Source organism: Marmota monax, unplaced genomic scaffold (assembly GCF_021218885.2).
Source record: "Marmota monax isolate L192 unplaced genomic scaffold, Marmota_monax_Labrador192_F-V1.1 WCK01_AAM20220418_F8-fsc00033, whole genome shotgun sequence".
NCBI lineage: Eukaryota > Metazoa > Chordata > Mammalia > Rodentia > Sciuridae > Marmota > Marmota monax.
The window spans coordinates 3,034,662-3,056,196 of record NW_026694282.1 but is presented as its reverse complement, the minus strand read 5'-3'; the positions used below and the strand labels follow the sequence as shown (position 1 = coordinate 3,056,196).

At 36.1% G+C, this 21,535-nt stretch overlaps 1 protein-coding gene across 15 annotated transcripts in view; it reads left to right on the top strand.

Moving 5' to 3' along the window:
- Bnc2 (basonuclin zinc finger protein 2) overlaps positions 1 to 21,535 on the top strand; it is a 413,122-nt gene that overhangs the window by 215,199 nt on the left and 176,388 nt on the right. The window contains exon 1 of one of the 15 annotated variants that reach the window (XM_058586364.1): positions 11,645 to 13,459. The exons of 13 other annotated variants lie outside the window; for them this stretch is intronic. Coding sequence is in view for 1 of the 2 variants with exons in the window: in XM_046467332.2 (XP_046323288.1) it covers positions 13,958 to 13,969 (12 nt within the window). In the remaining variant the exon portion in view is untranslated. One more of the 15 variants, XM_046467332.2, reaches the window with a different exon arrangement.

Here is a 21,535-nt window from a genome sequence, read left to right as displayed (position 1 = left end):
GCCATTGTATGTGGTTAGATTTACATGTTTCCTAGGAGTGCAAAAGAAAATTTTTTTTTTTTTTTATTATTTGGTGCTGGGGTTTGAATATAGGTCCTAATGCATGCTGAGCACATGCTATATCACTGAGCTACATCCCCAGCCTTGAGGAAAAGCTCTTAAACTTCTACCACCTGCTCATATCTCAATTTAAGATCTCCAAGATGTTATCTCAATCTTTGTAATTTTTAAAATGATTTGCAATAGTGGGAAGAAATAGTCATAGTATACATAGTGTCATTCCTCTGTATTGTGATACAGCATTTAAGAATAAGCAGTCTTTGTTTGAGAATGAACTTTTCTGCTGATCGATTTCTGATAGAACAAAGCCTCCATTCTGTTTCCCTTAGTCACTTCATCTAGTGATTTCCCCTGTTTTTTCCATGAACATGTCTAGGTCTCCCTCTAAGGATCCAGTGCTCTGGATTCATATTCTTGCACATGTGTCCACAGTGATGGTATCTTAATATTGCCTAGAACTGTGGACTGCCCATTGAGTTCTTAGAATATCTCTCTCTAAAGTAATAGGATGATAGTGTTAATTTTATGATAAAAACTGAAGTCCAGAGACTTGATATCATATTGCCACAAGGGACTGAGCCAGTCCTGAGCTACAGCGGTTCTGATGCCTAGATGGTGCTCTTCTCCAGCTAGCTTAGTACTCTGTAAGCTAGTTTACACTTTTGAGATCTTTGGTTGGCATCTTTCTGAAGAACACATAGGGTTGTTCAGCTCTTTTTTAAAAATTTTTAGGTTTAGATGGACACAATATCTTCCTTCCTTCCTTCCTTCCTTCCTTCCTCCCTCCCTCCCTCCCTCCCTCCCTCCCTTCCTTCCTTCCTTCCTTCCTTCCTTTTTATGTGGTGCTGAGGATTGAACCCAGTGCCTCATACAAGTAAGGCAAGTGTTCCACCATTGACCCGCAACCCCAGCCCCATGTTAAACTCTTAAATACATGCCTAAGTTTTGCATTTAATTCACAGCAAGCCAGCCCACCCAGTTTCTTGCAGAAACTTGAGAATTTTCTACAAATTTGCTCAGCAGAGAATTCTCTTGGGTACATTAAAATGTTAAAATGCGTAATAAGAATAGGAGGAATTGCAGCTTCTGAGGAAATAGTTAACCACTAAATGAAAATTTGGTTGAAATCCAGTAGTTCATAATTGCTGTGATTTCTAACATGAAAGGTTTTTATCCCGCTTGTGTTTTTTTAAATATTGTAAAGGTGTAACAATAAGATGCACTTTGATATTTGTGCATTTGATATGATTTATTTAGGTGGTCCAGGACATGTGAAATGTGGTAGAAATAATGGTTGTAGCTGTGTGTGTGTGTGTGTGTCTGTGTGCGTGTGTCTGTCTTTAAATATTTGGTGTCCTGACTTAATCAAACGTAATCAATGTACCTATTTTACATGTAACTGTTACTCTTGACTTTTGTAGTCTGATGACTTAGTTTTCTTCTTATGATATTTTTCTTAACCTGAAATGTAGCCTGGCCAGATTAAGGACAGAGGTGTTTTAAGTCTACACTGGTTCCTGTTTTTATGAAAATGATGTTTGTATTGTCACTTTTATTCTGAGTTATTAGAATCAATGTAATAGAAATAGATTCCCATATCTATACAAATCAAAATTGGTCTTTAAAAACTTAAAAAGGGGGCTGTAGTGGCAGCTCAGTGGTAGAATGTTTACCTAGCACATGTGAGGCACTGGGATTGATCCTCAGCACCACATAAAAATAAATAAAATAAAGGTATTGTGTCCATCTACAAATTAAAAAAAAAATTTAAAAATCTTTAAACTCTCTATAGTGGGGGAAAATGTTATCTACTTTGTAGATATTTTTTTCCCTGCCATTTAACATGGGATATTGTAAGGTTCGTTTTGCTTTTGTTATTACTGTTGTAATAGGGGAATTTTAAAAAGTTTGAAATGGGAATTAAAGAAGAAGCACTTACTAACATACAAAGATAATAAAAAGAATAGAGTAATAGAATTCAGCATGATACAATGGGATTGTAATTACTTTTTGCAACTTGAAATCATTATTGAAGTATATATTAGATTTATGTCTTCAAAAATAAACAGACCAGTCAGGTAGCTTTAGTTCTTTATATATGCTGGCAATTAGTAAGAGAATGTTAAAATTTAATATTAGAATAAAGTGATCACATCTGGTCTAATACTGAACAGAGGCCAATGATATAGTGTTGTTAGTAATATGAATTTTGATTATTGGAACTAAACAGTTTTTGATAAAAATGTCTTCAAGAACACTGTATTAACTTAAGATAAATACAGTAATTATTTTTCATAACTCCAAAAGTTTTAAAATTAGTGTTGAGGAAAAGTTTATTTTAAGGAAAATAGACTTTTACTTGACATCTTTTTTCTGCTTATGAGAGTTCCTTGTAACTGTGGACTTCCTAAATATTTTATATTTTCCAATCAATAATAACTGAAACATTCCCTTGAAGTTGCATTGCTACCCTAAATATCCTTAGTTTCCAAGTATTATCTTTAAGTTTTTAAGTTTATGTTATTGTGTTTCACTGCCCTACAGAGAATCACACATCCTATGAAGTGGTTTTAAGCGAGACAGTTTGTATGCATTTAGAAAGAGGCAATGATTTAAAATAAATGAAGAAAAGGAGACATTAAAAATTGTATTATGTCACTCTCCTTGGAGTTTATCATTGTTTGGTTAGCATATTTTAACAAATAAAAAAAAAATTTAAAGAATGTCCTTTTCTAGCATAATGCTTTTCTGAGCAGAAGGTAGCATACTGTGTAGAAGTGTCCCTAAATATAATTGCTCTATGCTATATATATAGTTCCTTGATGCGCAGGTTAAGAATCTGAGTCTAAAGAATTCTATATTAGAAAGGTAAATGTAGTCTTAAGGTTCTTTGAGTGTTCAACTTATTAGGATGTCTCAAGTCTTAAACATTCTTAATGTTGGCACAGTTATAGAATGACCTCCTTTTTAAAAAATACAAAAAGTTTTGATTTTCTTTTTACTTACAAGTTTTGTTTTATCCAGTAGTCAGTTCGGCATGAACCGTCCTAATTTCTCAAAGCACTATTGACGAATTTAATCTGACTTGATTTCGAAACAACCTAGATGATGAAGAGTTTGCATATGTGTGTATTTTTAACATTTTTATCCCAGTGCACTTGGTTTCACTGAGATAGGAAATGGAAATAACAAGACACTCTTAGAAAAACCTTGTTTCTTTAGTCAGCTAGACCTTGCCAGAAACCACGAGGCAGTGGAAATATCACGAGAAAGCTTGTTCCTGCAAGACTCTCAGACTGATTACCAGACCAAAGAAGTTCCCAGAAATTTAGCCTGAAGCAATCATTTAAAATTTAGGAGACAGATCCAATCCTGCTCGGAGTCACCATTGCTAATTATAGCTGCCTGTGATGTCCCACTGATTTTTGTTATCAGCCACACCCAAGTGTTATCTCTGAGTTTTACATGTTTCTTCCAGAAAATATGTTCTCACTGAGCACTTACAAGCAGTTTATTTCCCAGTATGTAAATTAAACCACAATATCCTTAACATTTTGAGTCTACATTTTTTTTTCTTTGACTGAAATACCTTGTTCACATTTGATTCAGCAGTTTGTTTGTTTGTTTTTTCCTTTTAATCTGGTTCCATTTGTATCTTCAAATTTCTAGTAGCTGGGAAGCTCTCACAAAGGCAAGACCTATTTCACTTTGCAGATGTATAAGATGCTTAGGTGTGCATACATATCTTTGAAATCTCTGGGGGCTCTTGACTTTTTAAAAAGTTACTATTTTTATTTTAATACACACATACACACACACACTGTTTTTTGGGAGGCCACAGAAATTTAGTTATGGCTTTAAGCACTTGAAATTAGTGTGATAAAGCCAAAAGTTTATTATATACTGTTGTGATTTAAACCACACAACTGGGCTATTTTGAGGAGTTAGAGTGATCTGTTTGACACAGACAGATCCTCCCTGATGGAGGCTTGCCCCCCCTGCATGCTCTGGATAAGTGGCTTTGATGTTGGGTGAACATCACACTCAGAACTGCTGTGTTTACACTGTAAGAATGCTTGCTGAATCTCTCTCTGTATCTCTCACATAATTCCAGCTTCACTGGAAGTTTGAATGTATGGGCACTAAAGGAACATTTTCCTTTAAAATTTTGCCAGTCAGTTGGGCACCTTAAGAAGCTCTTTTCTTTGCATGAGATTCTGTGGGAATTCCTACACAGGTCTTGATATTGGGTAATTTGAACACAAAAGCAATTCTGTAGCCTTTCAGATGGCTAATGAAAGCCATAACTGGTAGGAAGGGAAGATGCAGGGGGAAAAAAAAATTACCCCTTCCTAGATGGCAAGAAGAAGGAGAAAAAAAATACCAGAACAGTGGTCTTTGAACCACAGCAGGATTTATTCCTGCAGTCCTCTAATCTGTTTTTCCCATGAGCTAGAAAAGTGGTGCTTGGGCACTTTTTTTTTTTTTAAATCACAGAATAATTATAGAACAAATGATTTAAAATTATATCTATATTTTGCATCAATACTTTTCTAATTTACTAATTAAACAAAGGCTATAGCCTCAAGTATTATCCTACCTGTTAGTGAGATATAAAATTATAGTGGCTTGGCTACAAAGGGAAAAAAGGGCAAAATGTCCCAGAAATTCATCACTTTTCTTCAGCTATTTTCTTGATAGTCTTTGGATTTGAAGTCTGTTACTGTCTTGCTCTTTTGTCCACATTTCATGACATATAGATATACAGAAACTAATAAAAGGCTTCATTTAAAACTTGACCTTCCTGATTAGTAAACTAGGAGGTCAACTTTCCCATTTTTGTGTGTGTGTAAGATTTATTTTTTTCCCTGTAGATATTTCTGTAACATTCTGATTTTATGACCAGCACAATAATATTATTTCAAATTTTAAGTAAGTCTTTGGGTATGCTGGTTCACTCATTTTAATGTAAATCATTCCATAGCCTAAAATTCTAGAGTAGTCCAGGGAACTTTCCAAAGATTATTCTGCCATTTGCTTTGGACAAATTTCAAGCATCCTTATGTCTTAAGTTTAAATTGCTCCCAGACTCTTAATATTGATAAAACAAACAAACAAAACACCCTCAATCCTAATAATGTATCTTCTGTATTACTCTTTTTCTCATGGGGGGCGTTTCTTTTAATCCTTTTATCCTTTTTTACTCTTCCCGTTGGCATATGAAGTTCGTGCCGTTGTTAATCATCTTTTGAATAAGGAAATACACTTTTTCTTTGTGGTGAAGAAACCTATTTCCAAAAACTGATTATGGCCTTTAGGCCCCCAGTCTAAAAAAGCACTGTTATAAGATTGTGTTCAGAAATGTATTTAGAGATGGCCAAGAAATCCATGTTGTAGAATTGTCTTTTCCATTTTAAAATATGACTTCAAATGATATCTTAGGCATTCACACAACAATCTGCAGTATTAATTCAGATCCTATTTTTATCACTAGTGATTTCTTGTTACTTTCTAGTAAAACTATATTTGTAAAAGTTAGAAAGATTATGCTTATAAAAATAGAAAGTTAATTGCTGTTATCAAATTACTCAAAGGAATTATAAAATATGAAACTATTTAGAGCTTATGACACATTGAATAATAAATTTTAGATGACAGAGACCAAGGAAAAAAAAGACATGAAATTATAAAGAACATAAACAAATTAATCAGTAACTTCCACAAACAAGTATATTTATGCAGGAGCATTATTTTCTACCAATGTTCAGAATAATTTGTGGATCAAGATAATTTATGGCAGTGCCTTTCAGAGAGCCCAATTATCTTGTAACTAATACAACATGGGATAAAATTAATCCCTTTTTAACTGCAGTGAGAAAATTCCAAAGCCTTTGGCTTCACAGACTAAATATCTGAATAGACACACTGCCGAAATGGTGCAGCAAAATAAGAACAGAGAAATTGCCACAGATACTCCAAGTTAGTGTTTGTTATTAAGCATCTGTTACTGTGAAAATATGGTTTCCATATGGGGTATGCTATATGCAATTTATACAAACCACGTTAGTAATAGATTCTATCAAGTGGCACTGAACTCAAGCTAGGACTTCCATAATGGAATCTGTAAGGAAATTACTGGTGTTACTGTGTTAAATTAAAAGGAAAAGATTTGGATTAGCGTACGAACTTTCCCCCCTGTACAGCATGTGCTGCTTCTTGGGCCAAGACTTTGGTGTTTTGATGAGACACTTGAAGTTGTTAATTATAGGATAGTGTGGGTAACTAAGTGGCAATAATTCTTTGAGGTTAGAATTTGGGGTTTACTACTCTTAACATAACAATTATATTCAGTTTGCCTATTTATCAATTAACAGGTATCTAGATTTGATATAAATAACTATGACAACTCAAGTATAATCTCAAATCAAAATTCTTTAAATAGGAGAGAAGCTAAGGCAACATTAGAACATAATAGTAGAGGACTACTTAAATTGGAGAAAAATAAATATATGGTCATTTGCAAATGAAAAAGGTGCTATTTCTACAGCATACCTAAGTCCATTAGTTTGTACAGTGGATACATGGAAACTGAGGAAGATCATTCTTATAAATAATCCTATTTTATAGGCATGGTGGCACATGCCTGTAATCCTAGCAATTTGGGAAAAAAAAGCCAGGAGGATCAGATGTTCAGGATGAGCCTCAGCAACTTACCAAGACCCTCAGCAGCTTAGTGAGACCTTGTCTCAAAATTAAAAAATAATGAGGACTAGGGATGTAGATCAAAGACAAAGTGCCCCTGGGTTCAGTTCCTATTACTGAACCAAATACCTCCCCCCCCCAAAACAAACAAACCCTCAAAAAACAAAACCAAAAAAACCACAATGTCAGTTAGTTCTGTGTGGAAGAACAGTCTGGTTGGGGAATAAACACTAGTTAGAAATCACTTATATTAACTGGTAAGCATAAAGAGAAAAACTTGGGTAGTATAGCTTAATAAATAATGCCAGAATTTTTAAGGGGATTGTGATTCTTTACCCCTCGCTGAATAACTTATTGTTGACATAATTTTAACATGTGATCAAAGATAATTTTAATATATTTGACACCTGTTGAAATTTCAGTTATTGACATTGGGGGATTTCATAATATATAACAGATTAAGTGAAGCATTTTCTTTGAATGTTGCATTTTAGATATTCTCTTTGTTGGGTCAGTCTTATAGGCATCATGTAACACACACACACACACACACACACTTTGATTTGTCAATGGTTATCTACCGGGATTTACCAGGAAAAACTTTTATGATGTTTATGATACACTGTATTTCACAATGTTTTATAAGTTATTATGAAAATGAAAACAAAGAATGTGTAAAATATCCTAGAAATTAAAGACATTATGTAAAACTTTTGAATGGTTTTAGTTAAGAACAAACTGTGAATATATTGGTGCAGAAATAATTGCAAATTAGGTCCATAGAAATCTCAGAAAAAAAAAAATGTTGTTTTTTGTAGTTGCTGGCAGCAGAACTTCCACTGTTGGAATTTTTTTCTTCTTGAGTAGAAAAGGTGAGATTTTAGTTAATAATAGCACTAGGTTTTGGAGTACCCATCATACAGTTTAGTTAACTAGGGCATTAAGCTGTTTCTTTTCTATTTAATGCTTAATAATAGTTACATATGTATGGTCTTGTTCATATGTTCACTCTGAGAGAAACAGAACCCTAGGCTCACAGTTTTGTTCTTTGGTATGGAGTCATCATATCAGTAAATAGAGGTTTGCCTTCTCTTCTTAGACATCCAAACAATGGCAATAATCTATAACTGCTATTCGTTATGTTGCAGAGGAAAATTGCGTAGAAAATTATGGATAATTTTAAAAAGATGAAATACAGGTGGCTCATCTAAAACAGACTCCAATTAAAACCACATTGTATTAAATAGAGTCTGCTTTAGATAGGCTCCTCTTCATGCTAAATATGAATGAAGCAACAATTTTAGGTATAATAGCTGGTATCTGGATTTTAATATGATCAGTTCTCATGCATTAGAGCCTGACTATAACCAGCTGGTATTAAGAAACTTCCCTCCTATAAAACTCAATTATATTGTTTTCCCCAAGAGTATTGCATTAGGAATTATTGAGAAAGTGTCTTTTATGGGGTATAGACTTTTGCATAAAAGTTGGTACTGAAATTTGACTGTTGTCCAAATTTGCATCATGCTGTTGTATCTGGAATCTTCCTAAATTCATTAAATTAGGCCTTGGGATGGTACCTTAGTCAAAGACATGACGGCCCCCAATACAATGTGTGAACAAAATTGGGGTCTAGACCTCAGTGTGTATGTGTCATGGTTATATGAAATGGCCTACTTGTCCTTATCAAAAAAGTAACTTAAGTTTTGGTCTGATCTGCTGATGTCTATAATTAGCAGTGTTTTGACAAAGTATTCTTTTTAAATATGATTTTTATCATTTTGGCATAATTTGATCTGATAAAATTGTTTGGGAATATTTTGCCTTTACAGTGCAGATTCTTTTCCCTCTGATCTTTTGCTTTCAGGCTCCAAAGAACATACAAAGCCATGCCTGGTTTTGGTTTGTGCTTTTAAAGAAATTATTACCTAATGTGAGGGATCCACACTTGTGAGCTACTGGAGTGGACAAGGGTTCAAGACTGTTCTTTCCTTAGTTTTCTTGGTGCCTAAAATAGTGCTTGGCACTTTGTGTTCAGTAAATACTGTTTCAAAGTAAAAGTGAGAACAAGGGGAAAATATAGTCCTCTCCCATCACACACAAGATGAAGATCAGAAGGGCATAGAGCTATGGGAGCTTAAGCAGTTCTCACTGTAAACAGATGAAAGGAAACTTGAAACTGTTACAGTGTCAGACAAGACCCTCCTAAACTGGACCCTGCCTGCTCCTCTACTCTAAGCTCTTCTCAGTCCAGCCACACAAGTCAACAGGTAGCTCTCCCCTGATCCCTTGGTATTTCTCACCATGCAGCATTCTCCCATGTAGTTCCTCCTCTTTCCTAGTCCCAGCCTTACCTGGTTGGCTGCTAAACATGTCTTTAAGCTTCATTTTTTCCTGAAGTTGTTCCAAAGCCCCAGAAGCCTTAATGCCCTGTTCCCCTGCAGAGCTTTCTGCTGCTCATTTACACAGTGCATTTGCATTATTTCTCTTTTCTTGGGCAGTAGACGGTTTCTGATGTCAGGATGCTCAGAATAGCCTCGCTTTATATATTTTTAACCCTTGGTAATTGATCAATAAGTATTTGCCAGATTAGTGTCTTTACCAGTTCTCTTAGAAGTCATCCAATGAAAAACTTTGAATGCTTCTTAAACAGTAAATCCTCTCAATTGCTGAATGTGATTCTAAGTCCCTAATTACAAGAGTATGGTTATTAATCTAGTTATTTCTACCATGGTTCAACCTGGATATGCATATTTAACAGATTTGCTCTGTTGAATTTATCCTATTATAGTATCTCCGACTAGTCCAAGGACCTCGGTTGTCGATCTGCAGGGAAGCTGCTGTGTTTTGGGGTGAAGGAATGGTGATTCAGTGGTGGATATAAGCTTTTATTTTATGGGAGTGCTTTAGCAATTAGAAGTGCTATTTAAAGGTATTATTTTTATTAGTAAGGTGAAGATTTAAATCTATGGTTCATTAATTATGTAAACTTCGAATTAACAAAGGCTGGTTTGTAGCTCAAATTATGAAAGTATACCCTTGGGAACCTGCGGGGTAGAGGAAGGAGGTACATAAATTTAATACCTGTCCAGATTTTACACACAAAAACCCTAAATATAGTTTAAAAATAGTTTAAACCAATTTTCAATTTTTGAGAAAAGCTCCCCATTTTTTATATACGTAGAATTTCAAGTGTAGCTACTAGTTAGGACAGAAAATCTAGTTACTAGGTATTTTAATAATCAAATTTGTCATATGGTTAAAGCAATTGTACTTATTTTTCCTTTTTGTAATTTATACAAATTAAATAAACTAAATTGAGAAAATAGAGTTTAATAACAGTAAAACCATTGCCAATAGTTCTTACCACACAGGTGTTAATCATTTTAGAGTATTTTGACTTGCTTTTTTTTTCTTGAATTTATTTTAAAAATAAAAGAGGAGCCTAATGAGTATGTTCCTCAACAAGCTGCTTTTTGCTTATCTGTATATTATAACTATCTTTCCCTGTCATTATTTTTTGTGAGTTTTAATGATTTCTTAGTAATTTTATCATAAGTTTGGATTAACTATATATTAGCTTTTCCTTGGTAGATTTTACTGTGTTTTTATAATATAGTTTTGGACTTTCCTCCTTAAACAAGAATTCCCTGTTATATTTAACATTAAATGGGTTGCAAATTAGTCAATATTCTTTTTATTTATTTGTTTATTTTTAGTTGTAATGGACATAATACCTTTGTTTTATCTATTTATTTTTATGTGGTGCTGAGGATCGAACCAGTGCCTCATACATGCTTGGCAAGCATCCTACCACTGAGCTACAACCCCAGCCCCTAGTCAGTATTCTTTTAAAATCATACACCTATTTAGTTTTCAGTGCACTATTGTTTATATCCATGTTTTACGTGAGTATTTGGAAGGGCTCATTCTTCAGGCTAGAATAAACGTCCATCCTTTTCTCTTCCCCAGTCCAGTGAGTGCTGTCTATCCTGCCCTCTGTCTGCCTCATCTAGCCATATGGATGATTGTGATAAGTACTTGCTGTTGACCAGCCTAGCTCAGAACTCCCCCAGACACACAAAAACTCTCAGGGGAGGAACTTGAATCCCAGGGACCAAGGTTTTCTCTAATTGGTGTAGTGAGTCTGGCTGTGCTTTGAGAGTTACACTGATGATAGCTTCATTCAAAACAAAAATTATTCATAAAATTATGGTGTAAACAAAAAGAGAAAACGTGGTGTTATGACTTTTGGATTAGATTTTGCTGAATAAAGCATCTTTACTACATAAGTTCAGAATAATGTGTTTGACTAAATTAAATGATAAAGGCAAGTATCAAAGGCCAAGTCTTCCAGTTAATCCTCACATTTGACTTCCCTGTATTTAGAACAATTGCAAGCTACTAAATTAATTTCACCATTATCATTTTGTTCTGGTTGAGATTTTGGAAGAGTGACGGACAACCCTAGGTGTTTGTTTTTCTCAGAGCAAGCCTAATATGGTTCTTAGGCTACATAAAAGCTACTGATTATTTAATTGATAAATTATGTATTATTGGTAAAATTTTACTGATTATCGCCTTCATACACTATGAACATTTTAAAAAAAAAAGCTATCATTTTGGCCTGGGGTTGTGGCTCAGTGGTAGAACTCTTGCCTTGCAGTCTGAAGCATTGGGTTCAATGCTCAGCACCACATATAAATAAATAAATTAAATAAAGTTATTAAAAAAAGCTATTATTTCCACTTACATCTCTAAATTAATGCTGCTGGACTTTCCCTTTGGCAGTAATGTTTATTCATTTGAATGTTGCAAAGAATGGAAAAGTGCATTTGTATAAAAATATCTAGGACTTGCCAGGGATTTTTTTTTTTTTTTTTACAGAATGCTCTGTGGTTACAAATGAAGCTTATTGTTGTATAAATGACAAGTCTAAATCATAGAAATTTTTGCAGTAGCTTGTGGCATGAGTTGATAATCTGTGAATTGTTCCGTGTGCGCTTGTGCATTTGTGAGCATGTGACAGCCTGTCTGCAGGTAGCCAGGTCTAGAGCTGTTCCTTCTTCCTGCCCCCACCTCACTTATTTAGATACATGAATAGACACCATCTATAGTTCCAGGCAAGCCCTAAAAGAAACACACACAGAGAAACACAAACAGAGAGAGGAGTGTTCCTTTTATTGTCCTCTTGTGGCAACACCCTTAACAAAGTGATGACATTTTCTAAATACTTAAGTTTTTAAAATTTGTGGAATCTCACCCCCATCTCTGCAGTTTCTGAAACTTTCTCTAGACAAGATGGCTGGCATGTTCTAGGGACAGAAAAGAGACATAGAGCAGAGGCAGAGCTGCCCTGAGAAGGCAGACACACTCATATTGCTTGTGGTTTTTCAATACAGCTGCTTTCAGATGGGCCGGCTTGTTCGAAGCTGGTTGCACTGCCAAAGCAAGACTGTCGCACAGCTGGTAGTACTTACTGTACTTGCGGGAAAGTATGTGATTCATTAGTTGGAACCGTATGTTTTTCACCAGTTCTGGTCATGTTTTTGTTAGGATGTGGTAAAAACATAAGCAGGGGTGAAGGGACAATGGAAGCATGTGACTTGTTAAGGATTGGCCCCAACCCATTATTAGCTAAATTGTACGCCATAAAATGTCCTCTGTACCTCATAAGACAAATGACTTAATTTTTTATTCTTCAGTTGAGGTCATTTAGTCATAAGTAGTAAAAATTATCAACACTGAGCTCTTTTTGTCTTTTTCCTTTCTATAAAGTATTATGATCCGTTTAAACCCCAAATTATAATATGAAGAGAAGTCATGCAAGTAAAAGACATTAATTTGCTGAAAAATGCCCATGACGGGTGAAGAACTTTAACTAGAGTGAACTCTTGCTACTGATAAAATATGAGTATGGTATTACAGCTAATAAGAAACACTTCTAATGCTACAGGGTGTGAGGAGAACAATAAATGGGAGTTACTTTGTCTACACATGATCAAGCAGACTAAGGCTGTATGGCTGGACGAACGAGAGACTATTCTTCAAGTAATTTTGGTGCCATTAATGGGCTTGTGTCAGGGCATCTGAAATGGCCAGCCGTGGATGGTGCAGCATTGCAGCTGTGAGCTGCATTGCACATTGCTGTTATCAAGTAGTTCCTGAGCCTGTGAATATTTTACACCTGCACAGGCCTCACCGTATTCTTTGGAGAGTGAATGCCATCGCTGCTCTGTTGTGTTCTCTTTACATAGGTATTTGCTTTAACATTTGCTTTCCTCTGCTTCGTCCGGATACTGCAGATGCTTTGCCTTTGTCCCCTCTCTCATAACCTACTGTTGAGATAGGTGACATTTTCAAAGTCTTTCTAGGTAAAATATTGGCAGATTATGCCTCTACCCTCTGACTCAGTTTTTCAACTGTTTCGTTTCAGAGCCCCACACCATTCATGCCTCACCACATATGCTCCTGCAGTTGCTGCACTCTGCAGAATTAGAACCAGGTCTGTCTCTGACAATTAGCTCAACTGGCTGCAGCATAAATAAAGGAATGCGCTCAGGGGCTGTAGTCTGTGACACGGTTTAACAGAGCGTAAAAAGGTGCATCTGTTCCATGCCCAGATTCAGTCGCCTCACTGTCACCGGGAAGTTATCGACATGGAGACTGCCTGTGCTGTTTGGTAAACAAGCGGCAGGTATTAAATTAACGGGGCTGTGAGCGTGCAAAAGTGCTGCTTTATTAAAAGCCCTGCTATCTCGGCTCACTGCTGGGTCGCAGGCAGTCACTAGAGTATCTATTAAGATGACTCATGGCACTGAATACTTCAGCACTCTGTCCTCACTTCTAGAGGGGACCATTGACCTTTGAGAGTCTGATTAGGGACGGGGGAAAGGGAGAAAGGAAACAGGAGGAAGGGTGGCTGTGCATGCATGTGCCTCTTAGAGTTGGTAGGCTGAGCAAGAAGGCAGGGAACACCGAGTGCCTGAAGGCCAGGTTTTAGTGCAAATTGGGCTTTGGAATCCACAACCCAGTTGAGCCAGGTTTTTGTTTTTGTTTTGTTTGTTTTGCCTGCCTTCCTTCCTCACCCTCCTCATGGCTGCTATTTGAGTTGAAGTCTGAAACATTGAGGGAATAACTGCGTGGTCAAAGTTGCTCTGCCTGCCTGCACTGGGTAGGCAACAAACATCCCGTAATGTACTTGCAGGTAACACAATTAGACTTTTGTTACATTCTTTATGCATTTATGTGCCTTTTGCAGTCAATATTTGTAATAGAGAAAACACGAATTAAAGACTTTTTGGTTTCATTTAGCATGGTAATGGTTTTTGAAGTTGGTTTTCCCTTTAGCTTCAGGAATGCTTTACCAGGGGGTCTTGTGTAGTTTTATCTGTTGACATGATGAGCTGTTCTTCATTTTCATAGTCTTATCCGCTCTGAGCAACCTGCTTAAGATAGACCAAGGTCTGTAGGCAAACATAACAAGATAATTTGCAGTACACACATCTGTGCTGAAGAGGTTGTTATTTCGGAAGGTTTCCTGCTCCCTTCCTGGTCGTGTTTCTTTTTAGGGCTCCAACTAGCTCCTCATCCATTAGAAGATGATGTCATGCTAATGGTATCTTACCCCACACAGTTTGAAGCAAAAATGATTCCAGTTGGCTAGACTTGAATGTGAATGACCAGAAGGTGCTGTGCATTCTCTACTGTATTTGAAGTGCTCATCTTGGAATCTCCTTTCTGGTTGCTAAGGCCCTTTGGTCCTCACACTGCAGATCTTACAGCTGCACCTGCATTCTTGCTGTCCAGACCCATCTTTTATTGCAAGCTATCTTTATATAGTGATGTCTGAGTGGGGGACTGAGATGTGGGGGATGGGGGGGGGAAGAGAAGGTAGAGAGAAAAGCATCCTTTCTTATTGTTTGCTCTGAAGAGGAGGCTCAAACAGGAAAATATCCCACTATCTGGAGAGTTAGTGATGGCCGGGACTCTCTTTATCTTTGTGAAGTTTTTTCTGTATGAAGTTTAATAAGCCAGCTGTGCAATTTTTTAAAAGCCAGTGGATTCCATTTTTCATTCGTGAACCCCTCCTCGTGCACTGAGCTTTCACTCCCTATTTCCTTATTTCCCCCCTTTCTCTTTTCCTTTATCTCAGGGGAGTTCCCTGAGTAGCAAGACTGAAAAAGAGCTGAGGTTTATGTTAGAAGAAATTAAGGTTAATGATCATTGGCTCATTTTCATATTCTGTGGGTGTGGATGGAGGAGTAATCAGTGCAGGTGGCCCTGCCAGTTGGGAGTTTTTCTTTGTCATCAAGAAAATAAGGAGAGTGCAGGGATTGAATTACCACAACTATTTCAGGACTAAACATATTTCATTTCCCGATCGGGTCTGGTTTAAGGACACAAAGCTGACATTAATTTTATCCAAAGAAAGCGCAGCAAATTTTTTTTTTGTTTTATAATTTGACTGAATGCATAGGGTAGATGCATGTTCAAATTTAATTCTAGTATAATCTTACAAATAATTCTCCAAAAAGCAAAGGGGTTTTGATTCAGTTTGACAGTTTATGTTTCTGTGCCCAATTACCACTTAGTTATTGAATGTTAAAGAGCCTCTTTCTAAAATGTGCTCTCTGACTGCGCCAATTGGCTTTCCAGCTGCCTGCTATTACGTTCGAGGTGCTCCCTTCTAACTTTTTAAAGGATGTACACATTTGAAGTAGTTATGTTTAGCTAGCAAAGGAAGTGGGGAATTTGGTTAGGAAGTGCTTGCTGGCCTTGAAAGACTATCTTGTGTGCATTTTAATTTCAAGCACATAAAGACCTTTCTTTAAAGAAATAATTGTTGGATTTTTTTTAAAAAAAGCAACTTGAATGCCCAGATAAAAAAATCTCACCTTAATAAAAGACTTCCATTTGAAACCATTTCATAACTTTTTTTGTGCTTTTAATACCTATTGATAAAACTTTATACAAGTGAGGTCTTCAGATTCAATACATGGAAGAGGATGATTTCAAAGTTGACCAGAGATAGTAAAAGTCATTGAGGAAGAGTGTCAACTTGCCATGCATGACAGATTTTGCTTTTTTAGCAGAATGCAGCAGGCTGCTCAAGCGACCTGATCTGTTTTTAAGGCACAAGGTTTATTTGGCTGTTACAGTGTGAGTATAATATTAATGATACTGATGTAAAATTAACTTTTATGTTGCGTGAGCACTTTTTCTTGCCTCTCCTTTAAAATTACAGGTATTTATTATGTGATTTTGTCCAGTTCTGTTGCCATAGTGAACATTAATAGGACTTTGTTGAGGTCAGGGAAAGTTTGGTCTAATCAGATAGTTAAGCAAGCACAAGTGAAGGAGCCCTGGACATTTTCAGAGTCCAAATGCAGTTGAATATTCATTGTGTGGCCATTAATATAAATACTTTGTCTGGCTTATTCGTAACACATGAAGAGACCATTCCCAAATATTCAGAGGGCAGGAATGTTCGAGTGGTTTCTGGAAGCTCCTTGCTGTGTGAAGAAATAAGATTGTAAAAAATGGTAGTTCCAACAAAAGAATTTTGAAGTAGCATTTTAAACTATTTTAAAAAGAAACTTAGTATATTTTAAGAAATTCTTGACTAGGTTAAAACTTTAGTGAATGAAATGATCTTTTGAAAGTATATATTTTCCCACGTTTTAAACATTTAAGCAAAAAATTTCTTTGTTTGAAGAAAAAATACCCAAATATTAAGGGACAAAAATACCCAATAATTCTTTTTCTAAGGGAACATCTCCTCTTGTTTCCTGCTTTTCTTTTCACTGAATCCTTTTCACCTTGCCTGTTATCAATAGACCTCAAATAGGCCTCACTGGGTTTTCTCAGAGGTTTTGGGCAAGAGCCATCCACATTGTGACCCACATACATCTGGTATTAGCCAAGGAAAGAGCAGCTATGAATTAATTCAACCTTGCTTTAATATTTATCTGATACACATTAGGAATATTTATAAAAGCAAATAATTTAGATGAATGTTTTACTTGCATGTAAATTAGATTCTAAAATCAAATACTGTAGTTACAGGTATTTCTTTGGGCTTCTTTGGTAAAGTTAAAAATTTAAAACAGTCTGCTGAAATGCTCTTCAGAGTAGGATCATGGAAACCTTTCCAGTGTTTTTCTCTTCAGACTCCTTAGCTTTGACAATATTGTTCTTCCCTCACTTGCTCCTGTGTTTTAGTGATCTTTACTTTGGTCTTTGATTTCTTTTGAAAGTTTCTCCCTTTGGATATACAGACTATGATCTCTCTTTTCTGCTAACTGTATATTAGAATTTTAAACTCGTTATGCAAAGAATAATACAGTCTGGTACCATATGTCCATATTCCCCAGCTTCTGCCTCTGACTAGGCTTTCACTGAGGCAGAATAAGTAGTTTAGTCTCACCATCATTTTGGTAAAATCAAATACAATAAACTAATACTGAGTTTCTGTCCTACACTTAATCTCCTCCTTCTGTTTTCCACTTCCTTTCCCTGGTTCAGTCAGCAAACCAACTCAAATCCTCAACATAACCTGTAAAATAAAATGTTCATTTCTCTCAGGAAACCTAGAGAATGAAATTATTCATGGTTCCTTAACTGCAAAGAAATGATAATGTAAAATTAAGCATTTAAATTTTTATCTGACATTGTTGTTCTTTAAATGCTTCTTCTTTGGCCTTTTTATAATAATGTATAACACTGCCAGTTAGAATGGGCGTAGAATAACAGTCACCTAGAACTATCCTTCTCTGGGTGCAGCCACCCACGAACTATGTGAGTAGGTATTTTTTGAATTATTATGAAGTTCATAATAATAGATGCAATACGTGCAGCTATTGCTTTAAAAAAAAAAAAGTCTCCAAGAGGGAGACTACCAGGTTGTAGCTTGTAATTGAAGATATACTCCCCTGGGATTCAATGAGGGAACCACTAAACCTTTCCTGAGGTTTGGTTTGGTGTGTCTGCCTTTGTAACCTTCTTACCAAATGAACAGCAATCAGTTTTCTTAACTTTATATATCATTTTGAGTTATTCATCACTGATGAAACTCAGTGTGATTACCAAGTCAGCCTCGATTAAAAACCTTGTTCAAATCCCTCTGAAAATTGTAGTATAAAAAAATCATTTTAAATTTAGCAACTGATAAATAAAACCTAGTTATCTGTTGTTTGTTTTTCACTGCTTCTAGAGAGAAGGCTGAAATGAAAATGAATCTTGAGTTTTAGGCATAAAAGTCTGAAAAATAACTCGGTAAAATTTTATACATTTTTTTAATACTTAAAGCTATGAAATTTGGAATCTATATACCTGATTTCCATTCCCTCACTTGAAAATAATGATGCTCGGGAGGCTAAGAAAAAATACCATGTCATACAATCAACATGAGATTGAAATGACAAGAGTCCCAGTGTCTAGAATAGCTCTGTTTAAGATAAATAATAATGTGAGCCATATATGAAAAATCAAGGAAATAGATGAAATCAGTTCTAACATAGTTTTTAAAATCTAGTATATAAAATGTTATCATTTGCATGTCTAGTAAATATAAACATTGATATAATTAATATGAATGTTTATTGAGATATTTTGTATTCTTATTTTCATACTGAGTCTCCCAACACATCTCAATTTGGACTGTCCCCATTTCCAGTACTCATGTGGCTGGCATAGAAGTTAAATGCCAGTACAATTTTCTACCCATCATAGCAGAGCAATAGCTTTTAAAGATTGACTTGGAATTTTAAGTCCTTATTTTGGTTAATTTACAAGACCTGGTAACTTTGATATATAATAACAATAATAATAAAAAAGAACTAAAAGTTTGACAATTTTGATAGAAACACTTTTCTTCAGGACTTATCTTCCTCATCAGGATTTCTGATTATTGGGAAATGCTCAGTAATAACTCAAACAAGTAAATATTTTCAAGTTGCTTGTTGACTTTCTTCATTCCTCTTTTTACCCCCTGGGAATCCATGCTGTCTCAGTTTTGCAAACCACGGACATATTATGGGCAGTGTTACAGGAGAAGATAATGTCTCCCTCTTTTTCTCCTTTTGGAGGTTGAAGGCAATATACCCTGGCGCTGCCCTGGGCTGAGGCTGTCCACCATCTGTGTAAGGAATTCAGAATCCCAGACAAAAGAAATTGGCAAAGTCTTCCCTCTGTCTGCTCTCCAGATCCTCAAGATAGCCATAAAACACCTGGACAAAATCAGCAGGTGATGGCAAGGGAAGGAGAATGATCAGTCACAGGCGTTGTTGAATCCTTTGAACATTACTTATGGCCTGGACGTTGCTGTCACCAGGCACAGTTTGATCTTGGGTGAGTTTTCTGGAAGAGCTTTATTCTCTGGCTCTGTGACAACAGTGGAACCAGATAACATTGTGGGTAGGAGAGAAAAGAGGAAAGCTGAGGCGTCCTTGCCTTAAGGTATAGCGGTTCCAGGTGGTGTTACCTCTGTGTGCCTAAGAACGTCCTTCAGAAATAAGTCATATCACCAGATGCATGAAGTGTGCTATTTAGGTCAGTGTTCTTACTGTAAACCTGCTAGAGGAGTTAGACTATTCTCTCATCTACTTATAAGTCATAAATAGCTTTCAGAATAAAAGTTCTTGATCAGCATTGCTCATATACTGTGTTTTTAAATGTAGTTTGAAATCTTCTTTCTGAAACTATACTGGAAAGGGAGAGTTGGCATTATGGTATTCATAAGCTTTTAACAATCTTTTGTTGTGGTGGCCCTACCTATCCATACAAACATGACCCCTCCATGCAACTTGTATCCCTACAGCGTCTCTGTTGATGTTACAGTAGGGTAAATTTAACAATGAAACACTCAAACAGTCCCCTAAGTGCCTTTCGATATATTCCTTTTGCGTCACACGGCTTGCTTCTGTGTGTTTTGTTTTAGTGCTGCATCTACAGTGTTCACTAGATGGTAAGACATTAGGTTATCCAAAGTTTCCATGATTGTGTCATGTGGTGGCAGAATTGCATACCATGGAATTTGATGGGAAAAGGGCCCATTTTTAACGGATTAAGAATTTAGCCTTAAAGAAATGACATTGATGCTAAGCATGGTGGTGCATGCCTGCAAAATCCCAGCTATGGGGGAGGCCGAGGCAGAAGGAGCATGAATTCAAACAGCCTGGGCAACTCAATGAGACCCTGTCTTAAAGTCAAAAGGGCTCTGGATGTAACTCAGTGGTACAGCATCCCTAGGTTCAATCCCCACTACCAAAAAAGAGGTAGATAGAATATTTTGCCAGGAGAAACTCTGAACAAAGTCCTTTAGCTGTTGCCTCTTCATCAGTCAGTAAGAGTTAGAGTTTAATAAGGTGGCAGTTAGTGTTGTTTGCCACTGCCAGTTTTAATGGTAATATTTTAGCAGTGATCTTTATTTCCAGTGAGAGGGCTAAACCAAACCAAAAGCTACACGATTTAATTCAGAATTATCCTCTTTCCCTTTGGCTCTGTCTACAAATGTATCCCTTTTTCATATAAATGGCGTCAAGCTTCATTGAATTTAGCTCTGTCTTGTTAAGTACATTAATGCTGTGTTCTGTCATTCATTACATGAGAATTAGTTGTCTATTACAAAGTGGGGGTTTTTGTTTGGAGCCTGATCTTCTTGGGAAGAAGGCCCCACGTGGCTTAATTTCCTGAGTGCATCTAAGAAGGGGCTTGTTTATCTGTGACTTGAACACCACTGTTAAGTTCAGGCGAAATGTTGATTATACTGTTGGGAGGCCTACCTAGTTTAAAACAAGGAAACCTGAAAGAGAAGAACACTTATCACCTTCCTTTTTGAAAATCCCCTCTCCCTCCACATATTTTGTCACATTTTTTAGTGATCTATACAGTGTCCTTAGAGTGTGTTACAGAAAGTGTTAATATCTTAGAGCAGCAGTAATAATAATCCTTTTACTCAGGGTAATCATGTGCTAATCCGCTGGTAAGTCGAAAGTATTAGATCATTTGAAATTCATTGTGTCAGCTCAGTTGAAATAACTGGTATGGTGCTATAAACATTTAGAGAAAGGGAGCCTTTGAACCCAAATAATAATGTCAAATAGTTTGTTAGTGTTACATGCTCATGTTTAAGGGTTTCATAAGCTCAACCCACGGACAAGAGCATTTCAGTTTATATCAGTGTGTAATATATTATTTTAACTGAAGGTTTATTTTTATTTTGTTATTTGGGGAAAGTTTCTTTTCCTCTGGCACTTAGGGACTTGAATTTTATGGTACAGTTTTCACTCGGCAATCACAGGGAGCCTGATGTGCCAGAGGGTTCCCTGCAGCATTTTTATTTTTTTTAAAGAAGAATGAATCTTGCTTTCCCAAAGCATTATGTTGGGTTTGAATTTTCTTCTTGCTCTCCTCTTTCCTATTCTTGGGAAAAATTGATGGCGTACCTATTTATTTTTCTGTGAATATTCTAACTAGGAAGTGTGATTTCATGTTTTCCGTTCTTCCTCCTGACCAGAACCATCCCTCTCTTGGAAATGTAATAATTTATTTGAATTCTCCTCCCTTCTCATTCTGAGCCCCCAGTTTATTGAAAATCCTTTAAAGATAAGATTCCTTGTTACAGTGATATTTGCACCCAACACATGTTAAAAAGCTACCTTTAACTGCTTTACTTACCAAACAAAAACAATAACAAAAACTGGGAAATATGATAACTTACTTATGCAAAGTTGTTGCTCTGTCAGTAGGTCAATTTTTTCCTCCTCCTCCT